Source organism: Drosophila serrata, unplaced genomic scaffold, assembly GCF_035046125.1.
Source record: "Drosophila serrata isolate PLE 108 unplaced genomic scaffold, ASM3504612v1 contig_184, whole genome shotgun sequence".
Lineage (NCBI taxonomy): Eukaryota > Metazoa > Arthropoda > Insecta > Diptera > Drosophilidae > Drosophila > Drosophila serrata.
This window is the reverse complement of record NW_028257082.1, coordinates 4388538-4413316: the sequence shown is the minus strand read 5'-3', so window position 1 is coordinate 4413316 and position 24779 is coordinate 4388538. Positions and strand designations below refer to the sequence as shown.

General features: G+C 37.5%; 1 protein-coding gene and 1 long non-coding RNA gene across 32 annotated transcripts in view; one reads left to right on the top strand and one right to left on the bottom strand.

Annotated features, from left to right (window-relative positions):
- mbl (splicing regulator muscleblind) overlaps positions 1-24779 on the top strand; it is a 128522-nt gene that overhangs the window by 5775 nt on the left and 97968 nt on the right. For 16 of the 31 annotated variants that reach the window (XM_086828266.1, XM_086828261.1, XM_086828264.1 and 13 more), the window contains exon 2: positions 6937-7617. The exons of 5 other annotated variants lie outside the window; for them this stretch is intronic. In XM_086828266.1, the coding sequence (XP_086684392.1) occupies positions 7429-7617 (189 nt within the window). In that variant the 5' untranslated portion in view covers positions 6937-7428. Of the gene's footprint in view, positions 1-6936; positions 7618-8244; positions 8278-24779 lie in introns of all 31 variants that reach the window. 10 more of the 31 variants (XM_086828265.1, XM_086828260.1, XM_086828259.1 and 7 more) reach the window with 1 other exon arrangement.
- LOC147644366 (uncharacterized) lies at positions 752-18342 on the bottom strand. Its single transcript, XR_015270642.1, has 2 exons — positions 14886-18342; positions 752-3389 (listed from the first exon to the last, which is right to left on the bottom strand). It is a non-coding gene; the product is annotated as an uncharacterized LOC147644366 (long non-coding RNA).

The following is a 24779-nucleotide window of genomic DNA, read 5'->3' as shown; positions in this document are numbered from 1 at the left end:
TTGTTGTTGTTTTTTTTTTCTTTTACATTTTTGTATTTTGCATTCTTATAAACATTTTGCTTCCTTTTCAAAAGATTTTAGATTTCAATTTCGTTTAAGTTCTCGCCTGCTTTCTAGTTTTCATCTTTTTTTTTTGTTTTTTGATATTTTGAAACATGTGCTCGTGTCTTTTTTTCATTTTCTAAAAATATCAAAAACTTTTCTTCGCCTGCGTTTTTTTTCTTCAATTTTTTTTTCAATAAGCGCTGAGCAGCAGCAGCTGCGATGCTGGCAGAGGCAGCAAAAACAAGTCGGGAAGAAAGAAGAAAACACACAAAAACAAATATCTATATGTGGTTGGAAGAATCGTAAAAATAGGGTGACTCACTGTCAGCTGGAGTCGGGAATTGTTAAGGTGCTTTGAAGAAACGAAAATATTTCAAAAAAGGTTAATTTCTAGCACATTTAAAACTGATTTTCAAAGCAAATATGTTAAAATGTAAAAGAAAAGGAGCCAAAATATATTAGAATCGATATTTGCTTAGAAAAATAAAATTTTGTAGCACATTTTTTACATTTTCTAAGGCAAATATTATAAAATTTATTAGAGATGGAGATAAGATATTTTCATAGTTACCAAAAGAATATTAAAATTAGTTGCTGTTTCTTTTAAATTAACTTTTTTTTAATTTAAAATCAATTATTAAATAATTTAATGTGCTAAAAAGTTTACCAATTTGATTATCTTGTAGTTTCTTTGCATTTGTTGTTAATATTTTTGTGGTACAATTCCATTTCGATTTATTTCACACCCAATTTGCCTTCTATTATGGCTTCCTTAATTATATAGAACTGAGATACCCTAACATAATTCTCTTAGTACATGCCAAAAACAAAAAAACACACTCACAACCAAGTTGAAAAAAGAAATTTTGAACGTGTTTCGTTGGTTGTACCTCTGAGCATTCGAGTATCTGTGGCATTCACCATAACAAGCGACAGCTGCCGCACACTTTTTGGATGTATCTTTTTTGGATGTATCTGCAGCTGTGCATCCACACACACACACGCACACACACTGAGATGAGAAAGCCCCCCAAAAGCAGCACTCACTCCCCATTTTTTTTTGGCAGCTTTTTGGAAGTGCTGAAAGCAGTCCAAAAATAATTCTTTTTCCCTGCAAACGATATATCGTTTCCTTTATTTGTTTTTGTATATAACAAAGTTCTTGTAATAATTTAATTCTGAAGCGTAGAGATGACAAAAACGTAAGCAATAGTATCATAACATTATTATATTATCATTACCAATATCTTTAATGATTTTTAAACAACATATTTTAAATACGTAAGTGTTTTAGTATTCGTGACTCTAGTATAAATTTAGTGACCATCTCTACTTCAGTTCGTTTAACCCTTTCACTGGCCCTTGGGGTCCAAACGCACAATTGAGATCAATTGAAGGCAGAATTGATTGTTTAACCTTCTGGGGAGAGGGGGGTAAAGAGGCGTGTCTGTCAATGTGATTATGTGTACACAAATTAGTTCAAAGATTAACTCAATTCTCAATTTGTAAGGAATTTTTTCTTTAAAATTTTTATAAATATTACTCTCCCGCTCTTTGGCATCTATTTTTGGTTCCAAAAAAAAAGAAAAAGAAAACGAAAAGAGCAAAATATAAACATTAAATTAATTGTGCACAGAAATCTATGACTCTCTCATTGCATTAGTATTTGAATTTTCTCTCTGTGTGTGTGTGTCTCAAGATAAGCAAAAGTTTATGCCAAAAAAACCAAAAAACATCTAATATATGAGAGCGATAGAGAGCAGGCAGCGCTCTCATTTATGAATTTTTTTGTTTTTGATTTCCCTCATTTGCTTTTATTTTTTTCGGCCTCTTCTATTATACATATATAGCTTTCCTACCTCTGACGTAATTAGTGATGATCGTCTAAAGAAATTGATTTGTCTGTGTGAACAAAAAATTTGAATATGAATTTGGTAAATAAATAGAAAAAAAACGTGACAAAAAAGCTTTGAATTTGATGTGAAATAAAATACTAGAGACTAGGGCAAGGTTTTTGAAAGAAAATGAAAGCCTGAGATACAAATTAATGGTTTTTCAATAAAGTTAAGTGCCAAGGTCTATGCACAAATTGCTTTGAATTAGGAAAGCGCTTAAAGTTTGGGTAATGAAAATATTAAACTTTGATCTTTAAACTTTAAATAATAATATTTCCTAAAACTTGGCTTATCAAGCCTCTTCCTCTCTATTTTATAATACATTTATTCACGCTTTCGGCACGCATCGTTTTCATCTCCTTTCCCATTAGTCATAGCCATATCTAGACCATATATAGCTCTTAAATCTGCCGATCTTTTCAGCACCCATTCGAAAGCTCTGCCAAAAGTTATATACAGAAATACCAAATAAGGGACAGTTTTGTCTGAAAAGATGCAATATATGAATGTATCTTAAGCTCAAAACTTTCGAAAGAGATTTCACAAAAGAAAAATAAAAAAACACTAATAGCTGTCAATGAAATCAGTCAGCGAGTCAAGAGACATTAAAAGAGCAAAAGAAAATATATAAACATTTTGGGCCCACGCATCGTGTACTGCCAAATTAATTAGCCAAGTCAAGACAGATGACAATGAGAATTAATTAGGCAAGTCGAAAACTTAAAACTCCATTTATGGAGCATCTTTTTGGCCAAAAAGAATTAGTTGGAGACACATCTGCGACCCACCTGTAGTATGACATAATCCCAAAGTCAAAACGATCATTTAGCCAATTGCCATTTATGGCTGACATTTAAGACGGGAAAGTTTCCTGTTTCCAACTGCAACATTTTTAATAATAGATTTATTTTCGCTTTGACTGGATAATCTTTTTGTTATATTTTAGCCATATTTATATGTACATACTTTTAGCAAATATTTATATAGATATATATATGAGTGTTTCTTACCCATAACTCTCTTTTTATCTTATCTCGTTTATTGATAGCCACCTCCCCCTTGGTTTTCACCTATTTCTTTCACTATTTTGTTGTTGTTTTTATGGTCGCATCGTTAAATATGTGTGTCATAGCTCTGGGGTGGGCCCGGAGTATGTTTTATTTTTTATATATGTATATATTTTGTTTGTTAGTTTATTCCCCGCGGTGTTAGAGTAGCATTGTATAATGTTGCAGAGCCAATGACCGGTGTTTTGCTACGGCTTCGCTTGCGTAAAATGTTTCTTTTTTTTAAATGCATTAACTTAACGTTGCCATCGGGGTGAGAGTTACATACAAGTCTGCCTTTTTGGCCCTCCTAGCCATCTTGTGTGTGTGTGTAAGAGGCCTTAGTCATAACTTTGAGTTGATATAGTCGTCGTTTTGTACAATTCTCATGAGTTGCGCATATCTAAAAAAAAAGAGAGCGACAAAAAAGTATTAAATATATACTGCAAATACAGAATATACAATATACGACTTTCACAGCCAACTGTGAACTGGCGGCAGCGTTAAATACATTTTTTGTTGTTGTATATTTTGTCGTCTTATCAGCAAAACGCTCTCGATTTGTTATGGGTTCTACGTAATGTGGGGCAAATGTGTGTGTGTGTGTGTGTGCTGGATAAGTTATTGAGAGCGGATAATTGATTGGAAGAGAAATGTATCGATTTCCTAAATGATTGAGTTCAAATTATGTTAAATAGTTTTAGTTTTTAGGTAAAATACCTTTCAATATATCTAATTTCACATAAATAATATTTTTAATATGCCTATTAGGCATTACTTTTATAATCTTATCGGTTCTAATCATCCAATAATTGTTGCTTATTAATTTTTACATATTTTTTTAGTAAATCTATCTAAAAAATTTCCTTAAAAACTATCAAAAAACCTATCAATGAGTAAAGTTATCATTTACATATACAATATTCCAACAGTCATATATATTTTATAATTCTTTAGATATTTCTATATTTTTACATTTATTTAAATATTATTACTTGGTTTAAACAAGAAGTTTTTACTCTTCAAACACGAAAAGAAACCCCAAAATTGGGAATTGTACCGAAAAATTCTTCAGTCAAAAAAACAGCTGCCTTTTCCCCCATTTTGCGTGTTGACTCAGCTTGCATAAACATTTATGAAATACGAATGTGAATAAATATTTAGTGGGCCTGCGTTAACAACTTTAGGAAATTAACAGTTTTTCATTAATCTTCACTCTCTCCTAGCTGGCGTTTTCTCTGATTCTCAAATTGCTTCTCTTTTATATTTCGGCAAGTTTAACCTTCAAAAAAACCATACAGCAAACTTAAAAAAAAGAAAACAAAACCTACAGACAAAAAAAAATACACAAAACTTGTTGAACTTGTTTGGTCTTTGGGGTCTGGGTCTACATCAATTTGCATCGCTTTTTGTCCACAGGTTTTTATTTTATCTCTTTTTCTTAATGATTTTTTAATAACCAAAATGTGAGGGTCCTTATATATATACATATTTTATATATATTTATATTAGGCAAGATCGAGCGAAGGTTGATTGTAGGTCGGCGGATGCACCAATCAATGGATTATACTATATATACTGGCACTGGCAGGAGGAGAACCTTCGGATTATTCTTGGCCCAATTTTTCACATCTAAACACTATTCGGAAGTTTATTTTCGTGGCGAGTTTTCCACAGCCGCTTCTGGCCATAAATTTTCACCCGAACTGCGTCAATGACATGGCTGCTAATTTCTGTTTCTGTTTCTGTTTCGATTTCAGTGCCTGAATCTGTATCTATATATTCTATTCTTTTTCTCACTTTTCGGTTTATGTATAGACCTTAGTTTTCAAAAAATAATGATTTTAATACAAGCCATAAACATTAGCCCACACACACACACACACAGGGACTTCAATTTCTCAGCTCATAAATTAAGTTGGAATTTATATCTTTGGAAATCAAGTTGAAATACGGAAAAGCAATTTGCAGCTGACATCATGCGGACGTATCCACAAAATCCATATACTAACAAAATAATAGATACCAGACACACACACACTGAAGTGTGTGTATACTCTATAAAGTTTATTAATTGTCTTGGCCGCCGGTATCTTTTCAGAAATTGACTTGGCTGAGATAATTTAGTGTGTCGGTGCCATATCTTTTGAAATGCCAAATGTCTAGAGATAGGAAATTGTTTTTTTTGCTGGTTTCCAGAATAATTCTGAAAGGGGAAAGTGCTGAAAAGGTTTTGTGGAATATTTTGCTTTTAATTTACCAAATGTTTTGTCTAAAAATTATATATATTTTCCAAGTAAAAAAGTCTGGCAATTTGTATGTCTTTTAGATATGTCAGGAAATGAGTTAATCTTTGTTTTGGTTGCCAAATATTACTTGTTAAAAATGTTTTCTATAGAAAATGATGGAAAAAATGTTGATTTTGGTTTCTTGTTCATTTGTTTGCTTTATTTTCTTGTTTTTTTTTTTATAGTTATATGTAACTTTTAACCTTAAACATTTAAAACCTTTTAATTTCCTTTATTTAAATTTAAATTGCAACACTAGACCTTCAATTTCATAATCAATTTTTGTACTTTTCCAAGAACACTCCCCTTCTAGACCAGAACCCAGCCCCAAAATGCAAATACAAACAAATAAAATCAGAAGGAAAATGTAGAGCGTAGGGAAAAGCTTTAATAGATTTCCATTTTTCGAAATACTTTGATTCATATGCCGCTTCGGTTGATAAGATAAGATTAAAGGTACACACACACATACACACGATTACAACAACAAACTATTGCAAGCCGACAGGCAAATAAAGATAAAAACAAACTCAAACAAAAGTACAATGTAAGGGGGAGGTAGGGGGGAAAGGCAAACAAACAAAAACAATCCTCAAATGCTAATAACAACAAAATATAAATATCAAATTGTGTGCCGTCATCGATGATTGAATCACTTTGTGGTTTTAACAGAAAACACTTCATTTCAATTCTCTCTCTCTCTTTAAATATTTCTGAATATATTTATATATATATATGTATTTGTATACAATTTTTTACAGTACTTAATTAATTGAGAATAAAAATATATATATCTTTTGATCGGTAAGTTTAACTATATTATTCCCTTTTGCTATAAAAATACGAGATGGAAATTACAACTGACTCTCTGTCTCTTTTGCGGCGGTGTGTCTCTCTCTCTCTCTTAAATGTTGCTTTGGCTAAAAGATCAACAAAATAAATAGAAATCAAATAAAATATATACACCGCTGATCCGCGTCCGAATAAATCTGTATATCTCTGCGAACATATATTAGTGCACTTTAGTTGATAATTATTTATTCGTAGTCTTACATTTTTGATTTGGTCTATGTGCATTGCGCTGAACTGCCTTAGGGTCTAGGCTTAATTTGGCTATATATTTGGCTGTGACCCCCCGCGCCTCCCCCTCTCTATCTAGCTCTCTCTCTCTCTCTCTCTCTCTCCAGGAAGCTGCAACGCTGCTCACACGCTCTATATATACATAAATACATATACATAGATATACAGCCAGATATCCGTTCGTGGCAAACTATTTTTAGTGACTATATCATAAGTTTGTATGGAACGAGAACTTTTATTTTTTTGCACACCATTCGCTCATATATTTTTAGCCAAGGAAATCTATTGCAAATAATTCTATATAATTATGGTTATGTCTACTGTCTTTTGTTTATGTCTTATCATTTGAGCATTTGCATTGAGCATAATAATAAAACCAAAAAACATAACACCAACGATCTGCGCATTACTAACCCTAAAGTAATATATATACTTGATCAGTTTCCACATCTCTCACATCTCTATCTCTCTCTCGGAACATATATCTATCTCTGTCTTTCGCCATACTATTTATCTGTCTTGGAATATAAAACCAAGTTGGTATGATCCTAAAGTTCTATTTCTCTTTTACTCTCATTTCAGATAATGTAAAATCAGCTTACACACAAAAAAAAAGCAGTAAAATATATATATATATAAAAAAATACAAAATTAACAGCTGCGTCTATATAGATATATATACACCAACACACACACATATATATATATATATATAGATATATTTGAATAAGCGTTCGATTTGAATCAAAATTATATAGCCCAAGCTATCAGCTATCCCCACAAGCTTTGTACTCCACAAAACAAGAAAAACTAAAGCGCTAAAGAACTATTAAAAGAAAACCAACTGAAATTCATACCATCTACTATATACACATAAATAGGTGCTGATCTGTGCTCTTGATTTTTAGTGATTTTTGTGTGTGCGTGACGCGAGAGGAGCAATTAAGAAACAAAAAAAAAGAAATCTAGTCGCTAGGCTATATAAAAAACTCCAGCTAACCCAGATCCGTAACCAGTTATATATATAGTTATATAATATATAACCCCAACAAAAAAAAATAAAACAAAAACACGATGGCCAACGTTGTCAATATGAACAGCCTGCTCAACGGCAAGGACTCGCGCTGGCTGCAACTGGAAGTCTGTCGGGAGTTTCAGCGGAACAAATGTTCGCGCCAGGATACCGAATGCAAATTTGCCCATCCCCCGGCCAATGTGGAGGTGCAGAACGGCAAGGTCACCGCCTGTTACGACAGCATCAAGGTCAGTATTTCCCTTAATCAGAAAATAAAAACCATACCCCTATCTTTTGCTTCGTGTGACTCGTAGAACGTAAGCTTCAAGTCTTTTTAATTTCTCATCCCACAAAAATTATGAAAAATTATATAGAACAATATCGAAATTTCCCTTCCCCCCACCCGTCCCTGAATTTTAGGGCCTCAACGAAAACTGATCTTGTCTCGCTTTTGTTGTTTGTGCTTTTGTGCTTTTATAATAAACTCCATTTTGTTTTTGGTATCTCTGTGCTTCTCTATATACTATATATATAATAAATATCCTTTAAATACACACCATATATACATCTATATCTAGTGGCTGTCTCTCTATAAGAACTTAATTAATTAAATGCAGCTGAAGCGCCGAGCTTAGCTTGAGAATTCTGTGTGTGTGTGCTTGAGTCTTGGGTCCCTTGTAGAAGGCTTTAGCTTTTGGCTTACAAAATATAAAGAGAGATTCTCCCCCACATCAACCAATTGATGAAACCTCATAATTATAATAATAATTCGAAAAAAGAGGGAAAAGCATTATGTTTTTCTCTTCTTGTGTAACTATTATAAAGCAAAATAAAATAATTACAAATTGTTTATCACCGTTCCGAGTGATTTTTAGGCCTCGCAACTCTTAGACATGGACAACTTCAAGGTAACTCTCAATTAATTCTAAAATATTAAATTAAGTATTTTTATTTAGATGTAAGAGTAGCCTTTCCCCCTAAAGTCTATTGATCTTTTCGTTAATTTCTGGCACAAACAACCTGCTTGCCGAAGGGCAGACCAAAAAATCAAAGGCAAAAAGCGGATTCCCTGAATTTTTCACAAAGCTGCAAATTAGCAAAAGGCGAAAAACAAAAAATGGAAAAGGGGTGAAAGCAGGTCTCTCTTTATTTTCCTGCAGGACAACAAGTTAAGTTGGCTTGTTTTTTTTTTGCGGGTGTTTTTCCTTATAAAGCTTTTTGTTTTCTTTTTTTTTTTTAGCCGCAACAAAACAAACAACTGCCAAAGAATGGCAAACATAAAGTGAAGTATTTTATGTATACTATATAATGCTGACAAAATGCCATCATCATCAGGATAGGAAGGGAGCGAGGTGGGATGATGGGCTGGGACCGTTGTAGCATCACCATCAAATTTGTGACAGCATAAAAAATTACGTTTTTGAAAATTTCTGGCTAACGCTTTTTAGGCGTTTGCTAGCAGCATCAGCAGCAGCAGCTTGTTTGGCCAACGGCCTTTTGTTATTCCCAACAAAAAAAAAATAGAGAAAAAAAGGAAGGAGAACGCCCGAGTCAGGTCCTTAAAGTTGGGCATAGTTCGTCCTTTTTATGCCACCTCTGCCTGCTCCTCCAGTTTGTTCTCCTCGCTCTTGAGTCGAGTGTGCAAACAATAGTTAAAACTGATGTTTGTAAGTAGCTACTCGGCTCAGAGGCTACATATATATTCAAATATATATATATAGACTTTTTTTCTGTGCAGGAGGATGGTGTGTGGTTAATTGAGCCACTGGCTTTTCCTCCCATCTTTGCCTTGTTTGCCTTTTGGGGCCGAAAGCCTCAATGAATGTATTAGTCATATTACAAAATGTTCTTTGTTCGTTGATAAAAGCGGAAAGAAGTTATTTATAAGGCTTGGCTTTAAATTGTATATATATATATATATATATATCCGTTTTTTGTAAAGGTTTTTAGTGAGTGGTAAAAGGGGATACAAGTTATCCTTTTAAGATGGTTTTAAAATATTTATCTGCAAGTGGGTTATATAAGGGAAACTCAAAATCGGGATAAAGACTTTAAAGAGCTCTTTCTTTACTTAGTTATAGAATTATGTATAGAATAGAATCGGAAATCTTTTATAGGTAAATTTAAAATTTCTGCATTCTTTGAATAGATTTTTAGATATTTTTTAAATTACCTATTTTTTGACAAATCAAAATTTTAAAAACTCATATCTAGGCCAAAATAGCATTAATTTCAAAACGGAGAACTGTTCTATGCAAGTTTTTGTTAGGGTTATAAATCTGCATACTCAAGTTAAGATTTTTTAAATTAAAATTTTTTTGCCAATTTTTTTTGATAATTTGTACGATGTAACCCCTTATAAAATTTTCGAAAATTTATTTTTTACCGGACATTGCTACATCGATTCAGCTGTTGACACTGATCAAGAATATATATACTTTATAGGGTCGGAAATGAGTAATTTACAGCTTTTGACTTAAATTATATTACCCTTGAGAGGGTATTAAATGATTACAAATATAACTCTCCCTTTCCTCTGTTTTTTATTCTTAAATATTATAATTTTAAAACTCTTTTTTCTATTTTATAGAAATATTACTCAGAGAACCTTTTACAAGTCCTCACAAACTAATCTAACCCGTGTGGCAAATTTCCCGATTTAATATTCATAGTTTTGTGGTTCTGAGACTTCACTATTTAACCAAATATATATATGTATATATATTGTCCGAGACGATCATTAATCCAACCGGACCCTACCAATTCCAATTATCTTTGATGGATCATTAGGAGCGGGTTGGCCATGAAAATCTCATAAGCCTTTTGGCAATTATCCGAAGCCACAGCTGCGTGATAAGCGAGTTTCTGACTGCAGGATTTCACATCATCATCATCATCATCATCTGTGTGGCAGCTGCAAGTTGGATAAGGATGTGAATGTAAATGTGGAAAGGATATATACACACACAGTGACCCTTGGGCACTTGTAGTTTTTGCCTGGCTGGGCGGCAAATAAAGCTCAGACATTCATTGCCCACAAATTAATTGTGTTATCCTATTAATTAACTATGCAGTAAAGTTGCCGAGCAATTTCGTTTCACCGAGCGTTTTTTTTTCTCCTCCAGTTTCCCCATTTTCCGCCCCTCGCCCATCCTTCCTTTTTGAGTGCTGTAATTGTAGGCGAGTGTGTGTTTGCACTCATTTTCACCTCTTTTTGTCCCCAACGAGAGTTTTCATACTCGTATACATATACTTATGGGTATGTGTATGAGAGTGTGTGTGTGCTTGACACACAAAACCCAAGCTGGGCTTAAATGTTTAACGAACTTAAACGTGGCAAGTAACTAGCACATATATACATATATATAATGTCCTCGAGGACGAAAGGCCTATGTACAAGTCCTGTGATTGTATTGTGTACTTGGGTGTATTTAAACTTTTCTTTTTCAGCGACCGCGACACTAATTTATTGCTACATTGCCGCATTCTAGACTTTCAAATGCCATTTAATAACCCACTAAGAACGAGTTTAAGTTGAGTTTCGCATAGAAAATTGGGTCAATGCCGGGTGTTAAAGGTGTTAATCCAACTGAAATTGTTTGTAAATCAATAAGATCAAGTTACAAAAATGGATCAGAAATGTAAGAAATAAATAGCATTATTTTCTATACACTATAAAATATTTAGAAAAACCCTTTGCTTAGTCAAGCATTGCTTAGCAAACCTCTGACCCTTTCAGTAAAATTGGCTTCATTTCATTGGTAATTTCCCCTCAATTTAATTTGACCACAATGAGCCAAGCTGAAAATTTAAAAGCCACTTGGGGAAAAAGGAAGCGTCAGAAGCACGAAAGTGAGAGCTGCAAAGAGAGAGAGAGAGAGAGGGAGTAAAAAAAGGACATAAGAATGGGGTAGAAAAATCGCATAGCCACAACATAAAACATTTTCCGGTTTATAATTTTCTTGTCAACACAATTTTCACGCCATGCTCTGGCGCTGTGCGATGGTGCGACCTCGCTGAAATGCCTCCCCCCCGCCTCGATTTTCCCCGAGAGTTTTTCTGGGCTGCCGGTTAGCTGGTGGCACTTGATCCTCTCGCTCTCGCCTCCTTGGCATCCTTTCGCGCTCGCTTTTGCTACTTAACCAACTGTAAAGCTCTCGGCCATATTGTGTGGCACCTTATTTTTCTATTATATCCCGGCAGCAACACAGCCAGCCGCTGCAACATATTTTCCGCGTCGGCCTTACTTTTCGCTTTTTTTTCCCAACAAAAGTCAAGTTCCCATGCCATGCAAATTATGGTCGAAAAGAATGAAAGAAAATGGCGACGGGGTCCTGGCAAAAGAAAATGAAAATGGCAACTCTTCCGCTTGCGAAAAATAAAAAACAGACAAAGAGAAAGAGAAAGAGAAAGCTGGGGAGAGAGATAGATTGTGGAACAAAGCTCACCACTTTGACATCCATTGCGGGGACGCTTCTGTGTTTGTTGTTTATTCCAATTTTCGTAGTTGACGCTTGAATTTCCGGTTTTGCCTAAGGCGCCGCCTCGGAAATACTTTGGTAATTAAATTTTAAAGACAAGACAGGAACTCTCTAGCTCTGTCTGTGACGCTGGCAAGGACCTCTTCTGATTCTGCTCACTCACCCACATATTCAATGTCATCCAATTATTTTTAATTCCATTATGTGTCCCCTCTTTTGCGTTCTATATACATTTTTTTTTTTGTATTCTTTGCTTCTCCAATTTGCCATGAAAAATCGCTGGACAGCATTGAAATCGATAATAATAATAAGCATTCGGGCAGAAGAAATGAATGGCAAGAGCAACTTAATGTACAAAATCAACCAAAACGAATGAAAGAAGCGCAAATCCAATTTAAATAAAAAAAAAACTTTCCTGAAAATGGGAAATAGAGCGCACACGAATGAGAGGAAAGCGAAAAGGAATCATCAATAGTTAGGAAAAGGAAGAAGAAAATAAAAAGGAAATGGAAATGCAAAAGAAAAGAGCGAAAACTTTGCGGTTGTCATTGAATCAATTTGTAGGAATTTCAATATTTTTTCTTTTTAATAATTGATGAGAAGGACAACAAATTGACATGCTAGGGAATTGTGTTTATATTTTTCTAAAAGGATTGCCATAAAGCTGGTAATAACAAGTTGTACTTAAGCTATACATCTTGAATATCCTTGAGATACCTTAACAATTTAATCCGACATCCTCTTAAATGTCTTAAGACTGCATAAGTATCTCCTTGCACCCTCGAGACCTTACCGAAAATCAGTTTCAAGTGCAGGGTCTGGTGCCATTATATATATATATCCCGTAGCCCATCTCTCCCTCTCTCTCTCTCCACCTATTACATTATCCTTGCAACATTCTGCTTGCCAAACGCGCCTAATTTGTTATGCCTTACACACGTTGCACTTGGAAATTCCGCAACAAACTTCAAGTCAATAACTCAGCAGAGCAACTCCTGCAGCAGCCACCAGGATATTTCTCCCACTCGCAGCACTTAATGCATTATGCAACAGCAAGTTGTGGCATGTCCTTTGCACATGCCCCTTCCCCTACCTACACCACCCCCTTTTCCACACTCACATGTGTGCGAGTGTGCCATTTCGCAGTTGCTGAAACCTACACAATTCATTCGTCCTGTCGCCTCCTCCTTGCAAGGAGCCAGAGAGTCCCCGATTCCGGAACGTGACTGCAAATCGAGCGGGCGAGCGCATTGCCTTAAATAAAATAAATGGCACATTATCAATATAAACAAGAGGACGTCGCCGAAGGAGTCGCTTCGAGTCGCCTCGCGTCGCGTACGCGAGTTGCAAGCGTAAAGTTGTTAAGTTACTTAAGCCAACAAATGAAGCGGGCACCAAGATGGGTGCAGAGGTGAGGGGGAATCCCAATTCCGTAGCATTTTCTACCCTCACCAGTCACGAGCCTGACAAATTGCACTTGGGCGAACACACCAGACTCGCACTCTCTCTGACTCTTCTGCCAGAGATAAACTTTTCCCCCATTCTGACCAACAAACACAGGTTTCCCCCGCTCGGGCGCCAATTTCTTTTCATATGGCCAAAGACAAAGGAAGGCAAAAGGAAAAAACTAATGCCCCGGCCCGGAATGAATATAAATGCGAGCCAGGATCTGCACTATCATTCCACCATTCCTTTTAAGTTCCTTTTTAAATGAAAAATGTCACAAGTTTTCCCCGGGGGAAGAGAGAGATATATAAATATTTCTCCACTTTTTTGGACACTGAAAGGCGGGGGGTGGAGACTCTGGCAATTTCATTCCGTTGACACATCGACGAAGGATTATATATTCATACGAGTGTCAATCAAGCGAACAAAAATCCGGAGACAGGTGACTACTCTTTGGGCTGATCAAGTCAACATTGAGTGACTCTGTCTTGGATTATTTGGCAGGATACAAAAAAATATGACGATTGCTGATTGAATTTGGATTAACAAATAAAAAAGGAGAATGACTCTCTTGAGTGATAAGTGCGCGGAATTTCACTTCCATTCGCTTTATTCAATTAAAATCCAATAGTCAAACAATCAGTCGTCAATCGAATGTAAATAATTGCTCTTCGCTTTTAGAAATAAATGTTCCACTTGACATTAAAGGGAATTTCCCAGCTTTAAGCCACAACTCAGACTCTGTCAGTCTTTTTCTTGTTTTCCAATATCTTTCTCTGTGTTTTTCTCGAGTGACAGCTAAGCGTCAAACTAAGTACGGAAAGGAAAAAAGCAGAAACACAGACCGCTTCCAACGAAAATCGAGATCAATAAAAACGTCATTCAATTTATTTTCAATTTTTGTGGAAAGCGCGAACGAAATGAGACGTGTGTGTGCCGTGTGTGTGTGTGTGTGTGGAGAAAAGGGAGGCAAACGGTTAGGAGGCGTGTCCCTGGGGCGAGGAGGGCCTAACAAATAATGGCAGACAGAAAACCCCAATAAATTTAAAGGAGAAAAGCCAGGCAGCAGCAAGCAAGCAAGCGGTGGGACTCTCAAGCAATGACTAACTGCAGCAAAAGGATGCGGTATGGTATCCTTGCTGTATATATCCTGTGTGTATGCCTCTCTCTCTCTCTCTGTGTGTGTTTGGGTATATCAAATAACTTTGACTTTACACATTATTAAACCGCAATGTCGTCGACGAGTGGTGAAATAAAGCGAGACAAACAAACAAAAGCAGCGTCACATTTGTAAGGATTGCAAAAAGGACGACAGTGTGCAATCTGCTCCTGTTGCATTTCGCGTCCCACGCTTGACAAACTCGACAAACAATTGTCAGCCTTGTCGGCACTCCATCGCCTTGCCGGGGCCAGGACAAGACCAGGATGCAGGGATGCCAGGATGCCAGGGTTCCTTCTGGTTCTGCTCAACTCAGCCTCTCGCTCCCTTTTGTCTTGACTGTTGCATTTTTGAAGAGAAATTGATTAAAGCCGGTCGCTGCAAATTGTTTGCCCAGTAAACTTAAAGCTGGCTCCTTGAATGGACCTACCTCCTTGCATTTTCCTTCTCCATTCTCTCTTGGTATTTTTCCTTTTTTTTTTCCTTCCTTTTTGCACTCGCTCCTTTCAGTCGAGTGGCGCATTTTCTTTTGCCTCGGGCGTTGCGGCAAAGTCAATGAGTGGCAATATGCCACCAATAATTCAGGTCACGCGAGATGTCGTCGCTGTCCTTGCCACCGTCTTGGTCCTTGGCATCTTTGAGGCTGAGTTTCTTACAGTGGGAAAGGTTCGGTAAGAATCCGGGGGAATAAATCTGTGAAATATTTAATGAAGAGTTTTGTTAGCAGAGTATAATTAAAATACGCTTGTCAGAGACTACACTTGATTTGAAGACTCTAAAAATCGAATTCTATAACTAGAAAAGTTTTGTATAATAACAAATATATTTAGAGTAAAGGTATGCTTTTAATATTCTCTAAAACTCAAGCTCTTGGTTGGTCTCTTTTTTGTTCGTTATTTTTATCCAGTGTGCGTCATCGTCTTTGACTTGGACTCAACGTCATTTGCTGGCTTTAAGCCCACGCTCTTAGCTCCTGCTCCTGCTCCTGCTCCTGCTCCTGCTTCTTGCAGCTCCTCCATCTCCTCCTAGCTGTGCCTCCCGGCATTTGGGGTGTATTGTGGAATGTTCTATTGCCGTTTCGGTTCCTTCTTCTTTTTTTATTCTCCTTTTTGTAGTTGTTGTCGCACACATCCGCATTGTGTGCCCCATTGTGTGCTGACGTCGTTAGGCCATCTTGCTGGCACTTTGCCCCAATCCAACCTACCCCCCCGCCCCATTTTGCAACCCTTTCTCCATTGGTTGGTTCGGTTGCTGCAATTTTAATGAAGCTGCGGCATGCGGCAAGCAGCGCCTTTCGAGCTGCACGCGCCATGGAGCAACTTGCGCTTTTTATGCTCCAGGATCTGAAAGGGGTGGAGAAAGGAGAGGGGAGGGGACTGGGACCGATGATGATGCCGCCTCGGTTGCCATTGTTAAATGAGCTTTACATGACAGCTGCCGCTCTGGGTTGAAAGCTGCAACTCCATATCCGCTCTATACAGGCGGGAAAAAATATTAGGGAAAATCAAGAGAGTTTCAAAAACAAGACAGTTGTTAAATTTATGCAGAAATCTTTCTGTAAAATCTTGAAATTTCCGTTTAAAATAATGTTGGATGCAAAGTATACATCATTAGGCATTATATTATCAAGATACACAAGTTTAATCTTGAATTTTAGTCTATAAAATATTTAATTTAATACTCTTAGTCAAAGAATCTACCATTTAACTTGAATAAATATAAAGAATGTCCTAAATTTCGCACCGAATTTTCCTTAGTGCATCCAGGGTCAGGCTCCTAACGAGAAATTCAATTTCTCTCTACGGCTGGTCAAATTTCGAGACTGTCTGTCAATTGGGATTGCAAGTTTTTTGGGGGCGAGGGGTTTGAGGAAAGCCAGGCGGGGCGAGAGGCTAATAAATGAAAATCCACAGAGGATGAGGCGAAGAAAAGGATAATACTCCTCTTGCCCCCTTAGACATCCGGAGAGAGCGTTTGCCTTTTGAATAAATGCCATAATTTATGGTCAAAAGTTTGCCTGTGCACACATTTTGCGGCAAACACTTGAAGCGCAGCTATTTAGAAGCTCCATCCCCTTCAGCCATTTTCCCCTGGTCATTTTGATGATGATGATGACTACATGGTATCCATCTCCATTTTCCATCTGCATTCTCCACCTCCCATTGCAGATTTTGCAGTTCATCTGAAAAGTTTGCTCGGTTACATTTCGGTGTCCATTAGTGTAATTTAGAACTCAAGTCTCGTTTTGGGTCCTCGGTCTCCTTCGACTGTTTGGAAAATCCAGCAAAAAAATAAAGGAAAATAGGGGAAAAGAATGGGGGGAAAAAAAGGCAAAAACCAAAAATAGAAAGATATTCAATTTACTTAATAGTTTCGGGATGGCACACACAGCACAGGGTCATCAAATTACAGAGGTGCCAGGCCGGACACAGGTCTGAAAATAAAGCAAACAGGATTGGGGACCAGAACAGGTGCTTATCATATTCCATACTATATAGTATACTATACTATATAATCTAGGGGTTGACAAACGTTTCGGGGAGTTGCCTTTGGCATTTATTTGCTTTGTTTGCACAGCGCTTCCTTCTCGTTGATGATGAAAATCAAATGAAGCGAAGAGGGGTAGCGCCTTTACGGAGTGGAGTGGAAAATGCTAATCAACAATGGGAATCGATAAATGTTTGAATTGTGTTCGACCCACGCCCCTTATTTCCCTCCCCCCATCCCCCTCCCCCATCTGTATCTGCAAAAAGTGAACAATGAAGGCCAGAAATACCACTCGTACTGTCGCTTACACACTGAATTTGCATATTATGAGATAGATATAGTAGGAATGAATGGAGGTGGAGTCCTGGGAGTTCATTGGAATTTGTGTTTGGCAAAGGAAATGAAATATTTTCAATGAATAAAACTAAAAGGCTGTCGTCGGGGGAGTTGATTTGAAAAGCCGGGGAATGAGAGATAAAATTAAATTACTTTAAGCATGAAAGGTGCTTTTCATAATTTAAATAGCTTTGCTTTCTGCTGAGTTCAATGAGAGGAGAATGGTCTTTAATTTAAGAGGCTATTAAGGTTCTAGGATTATTATACTTGAATAATTATTTCATCTCTCCTCCTTAAGAAAAGTATTTGTTTTAAAGCCTAATTTAATATATTTCTCTTACCAACTTACCATTTGCATTTATGGTATAATTATGATACAATGTTGCTTTGCTCAAAACAAAATTTCCTTATTTTTCCCCCTCCTCTCCCGTCTGGAAAATGACCGAGCAATCAATGGATTATTTCCGTCATTTAGCCCGAGTTTTCAAACACATGCGTGTGTGCGCGAAATCAATATCGAAAGCTGAAGCTTTAGCCCCAACCGTTCCCCCGACCAAACTGACAGCACAATTTAAGTTGCCAGCTTGGCCTGGCCAAAATCAACAAATATCTTTCTCCGGTATACAAAATCCCAGTCTCTTTTTTTGTTTTGTTGCTTCTTTTGCGAAATTGAAAATGCGCAAAGCGCCTGTTTAAGCATTTCAATTGATATCCATCAGCAAAGTGGCGCAACAGCAACAATGGTGTGGAAAATAGAAAATAGAAAATCAATTCAATCACGCTTATCAGAGAAAGAGAGAGAGAAATGGGAGAAGAGCGAGAGCTCATCGACAAACGTCATCGGCAGCAGAGGAATCGAAATCGGAATCAAAATCGGAATCAAAATCAGGAGCTGCAAAAGTCCAAGAGCCCGGAGGATTGCAGAAAAAAAAAAGAAAATTACAATTCAAAAAGCATTTCGGTATGTTTACTGCCGCAGCAGCACAAAGTAGGCGAAAAGTCTCTCCTCCCAGGAGAAAAATGGCGACAACAATAAAAAATCTAAATGGAACTAGTCACCAGCTATAGAGGCAACCAGAGTGCACAGAAAGAAATGGAGTAGTAATTATATTTAAATCAATGAATGTGCCTATTGTAATTCTTTACTAGTCAAATTCATTGAATACATTTTAATGATTTTGATTAGAGAGATTTTTAGAGATTTAAAATCCCTTTTCCACAAAATTTTGCTTTTCCTTTAGATATATTTATATTAAAGTATCTCTTCTTCTGTTCCATAAAATACCCGATTGTATGCTAGTTAAAATCATTGCATACTTTTTGGGTCCTGTAATTCAGTCTCTTAATAATTCTTCTAACTAACTATAAAACCTTTCTTTTCCACTATGAAACCTTATAAATCTTCAAAGAATTAAGTTCTTTCAATATTTTCCTTATTATTTCAATTTAAATAACTATTGATTCCATTAAAATTATTTGTCACAGTGTAAAATTCCATTCGCTATTCGCCATTCGCAGCTGAGAATGATTTACTGTCGTTTGTTTGTTGTCTCTGCGAGCTGAAAAGAAATACGCTGGGCCAAAGAGAGATTTTATCCCATGGATTGGCAAACGTTTTAGACATTTTTACTGTTTATAACTATCCTTAGAGCAGGATCCACCCCGCCAGCTCACACTCTCAGTCCAGACTAAAGCCATCTATCTGGCGCCGCGTTGTCCTCCATTTGAAAATGGTCGCATATTTATATCACTCAGTAGTAGTGTTTGGGGTGAGGTTTTTGTGGGAAATGGGGATATGGGATGGGGATGGGGATGGGGATGGGGATGGGGATGGGGATGGGGATGTGGCATGTGGATGAAAAGGCATTAGCTTGGCATTGTTGTTTCGCAGAGAAGTTGCTACTTGAAAAGCACTGGCTTATTGATTGCTCGAGTGTTGCATCAACAAGCTATTCATGGCGCGGTTGCCATTTGAGAGGACTGTCACTATTAGCTGGATGCCATGAGATTGGATAAACATGATTGGAATCGGTTGGAAGAGATTATTTAGGAGCACTTTAAGTGATCACTGGTACAAAATAGAGGTTAGAGGTCTTTTTTGATTACTAAGAAATATGATCTTCAATCTAAGAATACTAATTTCCACTTTCCCTTTGTTAATCTCCAGCTCAAGCCTTTTTATTAGCTCTTCTTGTGTGCACTTTAAGTGATCACTGGTACAAAATAGAGGTTATTGGTCTTTTTTGATTACTAAGAACTATGATCTTCAATCTAAGAATACTAATTTCCACTTTCCCTTTGATAATCTCCAGCTTAAGCCTTTTTATTAGCTCTTCTTGTGTCGTAATATCATGTCCTTGTGCCTTTGGGGGTGCCAACTTTGTTGCCACTTGTGCCAATAACTGTCCTTGCACTCTGTGGTTATGGTTATCGCCTCTGGTGTGTGTGCCCCGTTTTGCCAGGCGAGAGCAACCTTAATCACATTATCGCATCGTGGCATATGGAAATATTAACTTGCTGCCATCGTTGGCACACTCGAATGGGTTTTTCTCTGTCATTCACTCACTATCTCACTCTCTTGGGTTGGGCTGGGGACTTATGGCCAACTTTTCCATCACTTTCCAAGCGATTAAACAATCAGCGGGCATTATAATCTCAGCACAAAGTCATGTATCATAGATTGCTTCACTCGGGCTTTTCATCTCTCTCCTCTCCTTCTCTCTCTCTCTCCTCTGGAGTGTGTTTTCCTTTTGCCTGGCATTTTCATTCGATTTTCTTTTTGTGTCTTTCCCCCCTTCTTGTCAAACATGATTTGCATATGCTTTTGAGGTTTGGTTTCTGGCTTGTGGATTAACTCTTGGCGATTCCTCTTCCTCAAATCGATTTGAGATTGGCGACTTAGCCGCTCACTTTTGGCCATGTTAATACGCTTGTAAGCTTTGTGCGACCAATTAAAAACAGGCTGTGGTCACCCAGACCAGTCGAGGCCAGTCCAGTCCATTTCGTTCAGTAATCATAATGTTTGAATATGGTGTAAATATATATGTACATATATATAAGACGAGGTGTGTAACAAAACGATTTCCTGCTACTGTAATAGCCAGTATGCCATCTATCAAGCTGACTTATTATAATGAATTCATTTAAATGACATTTATTGTCGCAGGTGCGGAGGCAGCGGCTGCTTTCCTGGTCTTTCGGAGTGCTGGAAAATAGGCTTAAAAAGCCATTATTGTCAACATTTATAATAGTTTCAAGAGTCTCTCTGGAAAGGCAAGGAAATGTGTCCTTACCCAACCAACGTTCCTCCTCTGTCTTTCCCTTATGGCTTACCTTTCTCCGTTGCCTGTTTGTTTACCTGACACTCGAGAAACTCACACACACACACTGAGAGAGAGACCGACCCTTACATCCTTAGACAGCCTCAAGTGTTTTTGGGGCCAGGACAATAATGATGATGATGATGATGAGAGAGCCTTTGTGGCCTACGCTGCGTATGAGTTATGTTTATTAAGCCTGCACTGGCAACGAACAACGAACAACGAACTTAAAGTGCCTGATGGGTAGGTTAAGACCCAACCCCAATGCCACACTCACTTTATGACAACTTGTGACAATCTGTCGTCTCTCACTCATAATTATTATTATTATTATCATTATCATTATTTTTGGCTTTAATCCTTTCGTTGACAGCCAGCAGCTTCCCTTAAGCTTAATGGAAAGCGTCAACGAATTTCAGCTGCTGCCTCGCCTCGTTTCGTTTCGTTTCGTTTTAATTTTCACTTCTTCCATCGTTTTCGGTTTTTATTTCGTTCATTCGCACTTTTTAATTACTTTTCTTTCATTTCGGACAACTCTCTGGCCACAATTTCGCCGTCTCGCCCCGCACTGTAATTATTTCAGCACTTTTATTTGATAATTTCTCATTGCGCTCACGCGAGTACGAATTTATCATTCGCCAGTGCCAACCGAGAGTGTCAGGAGTTCTTGTGCAAAGAAGATATAGCGACAATTTATGTGACACCAAATGGGAAATGATTAGAAATGTGTTTATTGAGGGGTGAAAACTAAAAGGGAAACTTTTGCTGAGCTGAGTCATGAGCTGCTGTAGTAACATCATTGCCAAGTTCAAAGATTAATAGCTTTAATTAGGATGTGAAAATATATCAACCAAAAAGTAATATTCATGAATTAATGGTCACAAGATTAAAGCATTAAAAATTCAACTTATAAAATTAAAAATTCTCTTAATAATCAGTTAAATTTCCTATAGCAAATTCTCAAAGCAAACTTTAACCCCAAAATTTTAATTTAATCTATGTTTCTCCCAACCTTCTTCACCTAATCAAATAATTTTGATTTGGAAACCCAGATTTTGTCTATTTATAAACACACTAAGAGCCATTTACATTTGCCTCAAGGTCCTCAAGGATGTGCATAGCACACAAGTCTAAATAATATTCAGATATTTTATTTAAAATGAAATTTAATTGTCACATTAAATGCCACGACTCTGACAAAAAGGAATTAGATGGAGCAGGGCACAAAAACAAATCCCCAAAGACACAAGGATACCAGAGGATACGAGGACCTCAGCCACACACACTCACACACACACACATGTGCGGGTAAAAGTCCCAACTGGGAGGAAATTGTTGTTCCGTGGGCCCCAGGGCAGGCATTTTCCAAAGGAGGCAAGGACTGGGAACTTAACCTATTTACACAGTAATTTATTTGCTTATAAACATAAAACCACTTTCGTTTCCCAGAAGGCGATGAGGAGCAAGAAGGAGCAGCAACTGAGGGGGGATTAAACAATGGGCATGGGCATATGTTGAAAGCCAAGTCTGGAGTGAAGGCACTCACTTAATTTAATAATTTTCACATTTATTGAAGGAACAAAATGAACAAATGTGAAGATAGGGAAACAGATAGGGTACAGTTCCTATAATAGAGAAAGTTTCTGTTCTTTTTTGGGTCTTGCTTAAGTTTCTTTTGTAATTAGAAAAAGGTTTTAAATTGAAATAATTAAAATAGAGTTTTAAGGAGTGTCTAAAAGTATGCTATGTTATATTTACTTTGTATTATTCAATTATAATATATAATAGCATACTTTAAGACTCCATTTGACTTGATTTGATATCCTTTCAATGAACTTAAAGGGTATTCGGATGTGGTATTCTTCCCCCTCTTGTTTTATGCTTCATTTGAGTCGGTTTTTAATTTTGCTGCCCTCACTTCATTCCCATGTGGGATGTGTGTGTGTTTGTGTGAGGCAAACACACTTAAAACTCAAATATTTGCATACACTCGAGTTTTGTTTGCATAAAAATACCTTAAAAAAAAAAGTAGAAGGACCCAAGGAGCAGCAGCATCGAAAAGGCAAACTGAGAAAAAGGAGCCCCAGCATGCCCCAGCCTTAGACCAGGGCAAATTTATTATCACACACACAAAAGCGAGCAGGAAGCAGCGCACAATCTATATAAAAAAAGAAGAATAAAAAAAGCGGCGAAGGGAAATGCTGCAAAGCCCAGGACAGGCACGAAATCAAACGAAATAAGGCATATACACACACACACTCTCACACACACAGGACATGGATCCTGACGCGTGAATAAAGCATTCGGAAGGTGGGGAAAGGGATTGGGTGCGGCACTAGATTGTAACATTTACTAGAGGTAATGTATGCCAATGCACATGAGACCGAGACCTCGACTCCATTTCGTTACGTTACGTTCCATTTCTCCAACGGCCTCCATATCCACCCCCACCTCAATTTTCACCTCCACCTTCCATCACGGCAGGTGTGCCGTGCCTCAATTTGCATAGCTTTGTGAATCAGACATGGCGGTTGGGGGTTTTTGGGGGCTTTACGTCCTGGGAAATGCCAAACAAAAACAAGCCACGCCAGCAGAATAAGACCACGGTACGGTACGGAAAGCCAAGGAAAAACCGGAAAAGCTGCCAGCCAGCCAGCCAAGGAGCAAAAAGGAAAGGAAGGCAAAGAAAGCGTTAAGTTTAGCGCAAAATTAAACAATCTTATTGCCCGGATTAGTGACAAAATTATGTAGCATACGACAACGATGAAGGTGGAAGAGGGCCTTCCCTTGACTGGAGTTTTAGGACACAAAAGCTTAAGGGGAAGAGGGTGCCCAAGGGCAAGATGCCATTTGGCAAGGTAAAGCAGCAGGTAAAATGTGTCGCAAATCCAAGGGGATGTCCACATTATGTTTGCCCGATAATTGAGTGGAGCCAAAGATGGGTCCTCGCAAAGAAAGTTATGGAAATGGGGATCACTTTGGGATGTCATAGAAAATTGAGTTGGCCCATCAAGGAAGAATAGTTATATAAACTTTACTGTTAACTACCCAATAATAGTTGATCCTACAAGAGGGATTGGTTTGTTACAATGGACAGGCTATTATATATAATGGAATTAAGGTTTTAAGTGCAAGTTTAAATAATTTTATTTAAAGTTTTTTAGGTTTTTAGTAAGAAAAAAATATATATAAAATCTATATATCTCACAATGAGCTTCCCTGTAGCATTTATAAAGGTATATAATTGTCTTTTCATAACTTGTACATTTTCAAGGATCTTTCTTTGATTGCCCTGCAGCTTGGCAAACAATTTAAACGTTATTGTTCCCTAGCCGCACTAATTAAGTTTGCCTCAAATATTGAGGCAGCGAATTTAACGCTCAATTTAACAAGGCAACGTGGAGAAAAAAAAACTGAAAGAAAAGCTACCTCACACACACTCGCAGCAGAAAAAGGAAACATAATTATGCAAATGAGCAGAGGAATAAAACAAAGACAGTGCCAGGAACCGAAAAAAACGAAATGAAAATTAAATGAAAGAAAGCAAAAAGGAAAAAGGAAAACACTGGCACTTCGATAGCATCGGGAGTGCAGCACTGTCGGAAAAGCGCGTGAGGCGGAAAAGCGCATAAGCTGCATGCTGAAGATTGCGCATACGCCCCGTGTCCGACCGCGGAATATAACTTTGCAAAAAAAACCATACACTGCGGGAAATATATATGACGGTGGAGCAAAAGTCAAGGAGGAAAGGAAAAAGGACACACTGTCATCGTCGTCAGCTGCCTGCGGTTTTCATTTCCTGGGCAACCTTTTGGCTCGCCACCGACGCCGCCTCCGTCTGCTGATTTAGTGGAAAGCATTTTTCTTGATTATTTTAGTATAAGCATACGTATAGAATTTTCCTTGGTCCTTTTTTATTTGCCCCTCTTGTTACTTGTTTTTTTGAGGGTGCCTTGAATGCCTGAAGCTGCTGAGCTTGGTGTTTTTTCCTTACATATTTATATATATATATATATACTCCTTGGGTATCTGAAAGGCGCCACTCGGCTGTCCCTTCTCTTCCTTTCACGAAGGACTCCCTTTTTTCCGTATTCCTTTGGCCTGGAATGTGGCGCCTTCCTTGCCAACGTGGCGCTCCTGCTGCGTGAGAAGTCATAAAGCGATTTGTCATATTTATACAA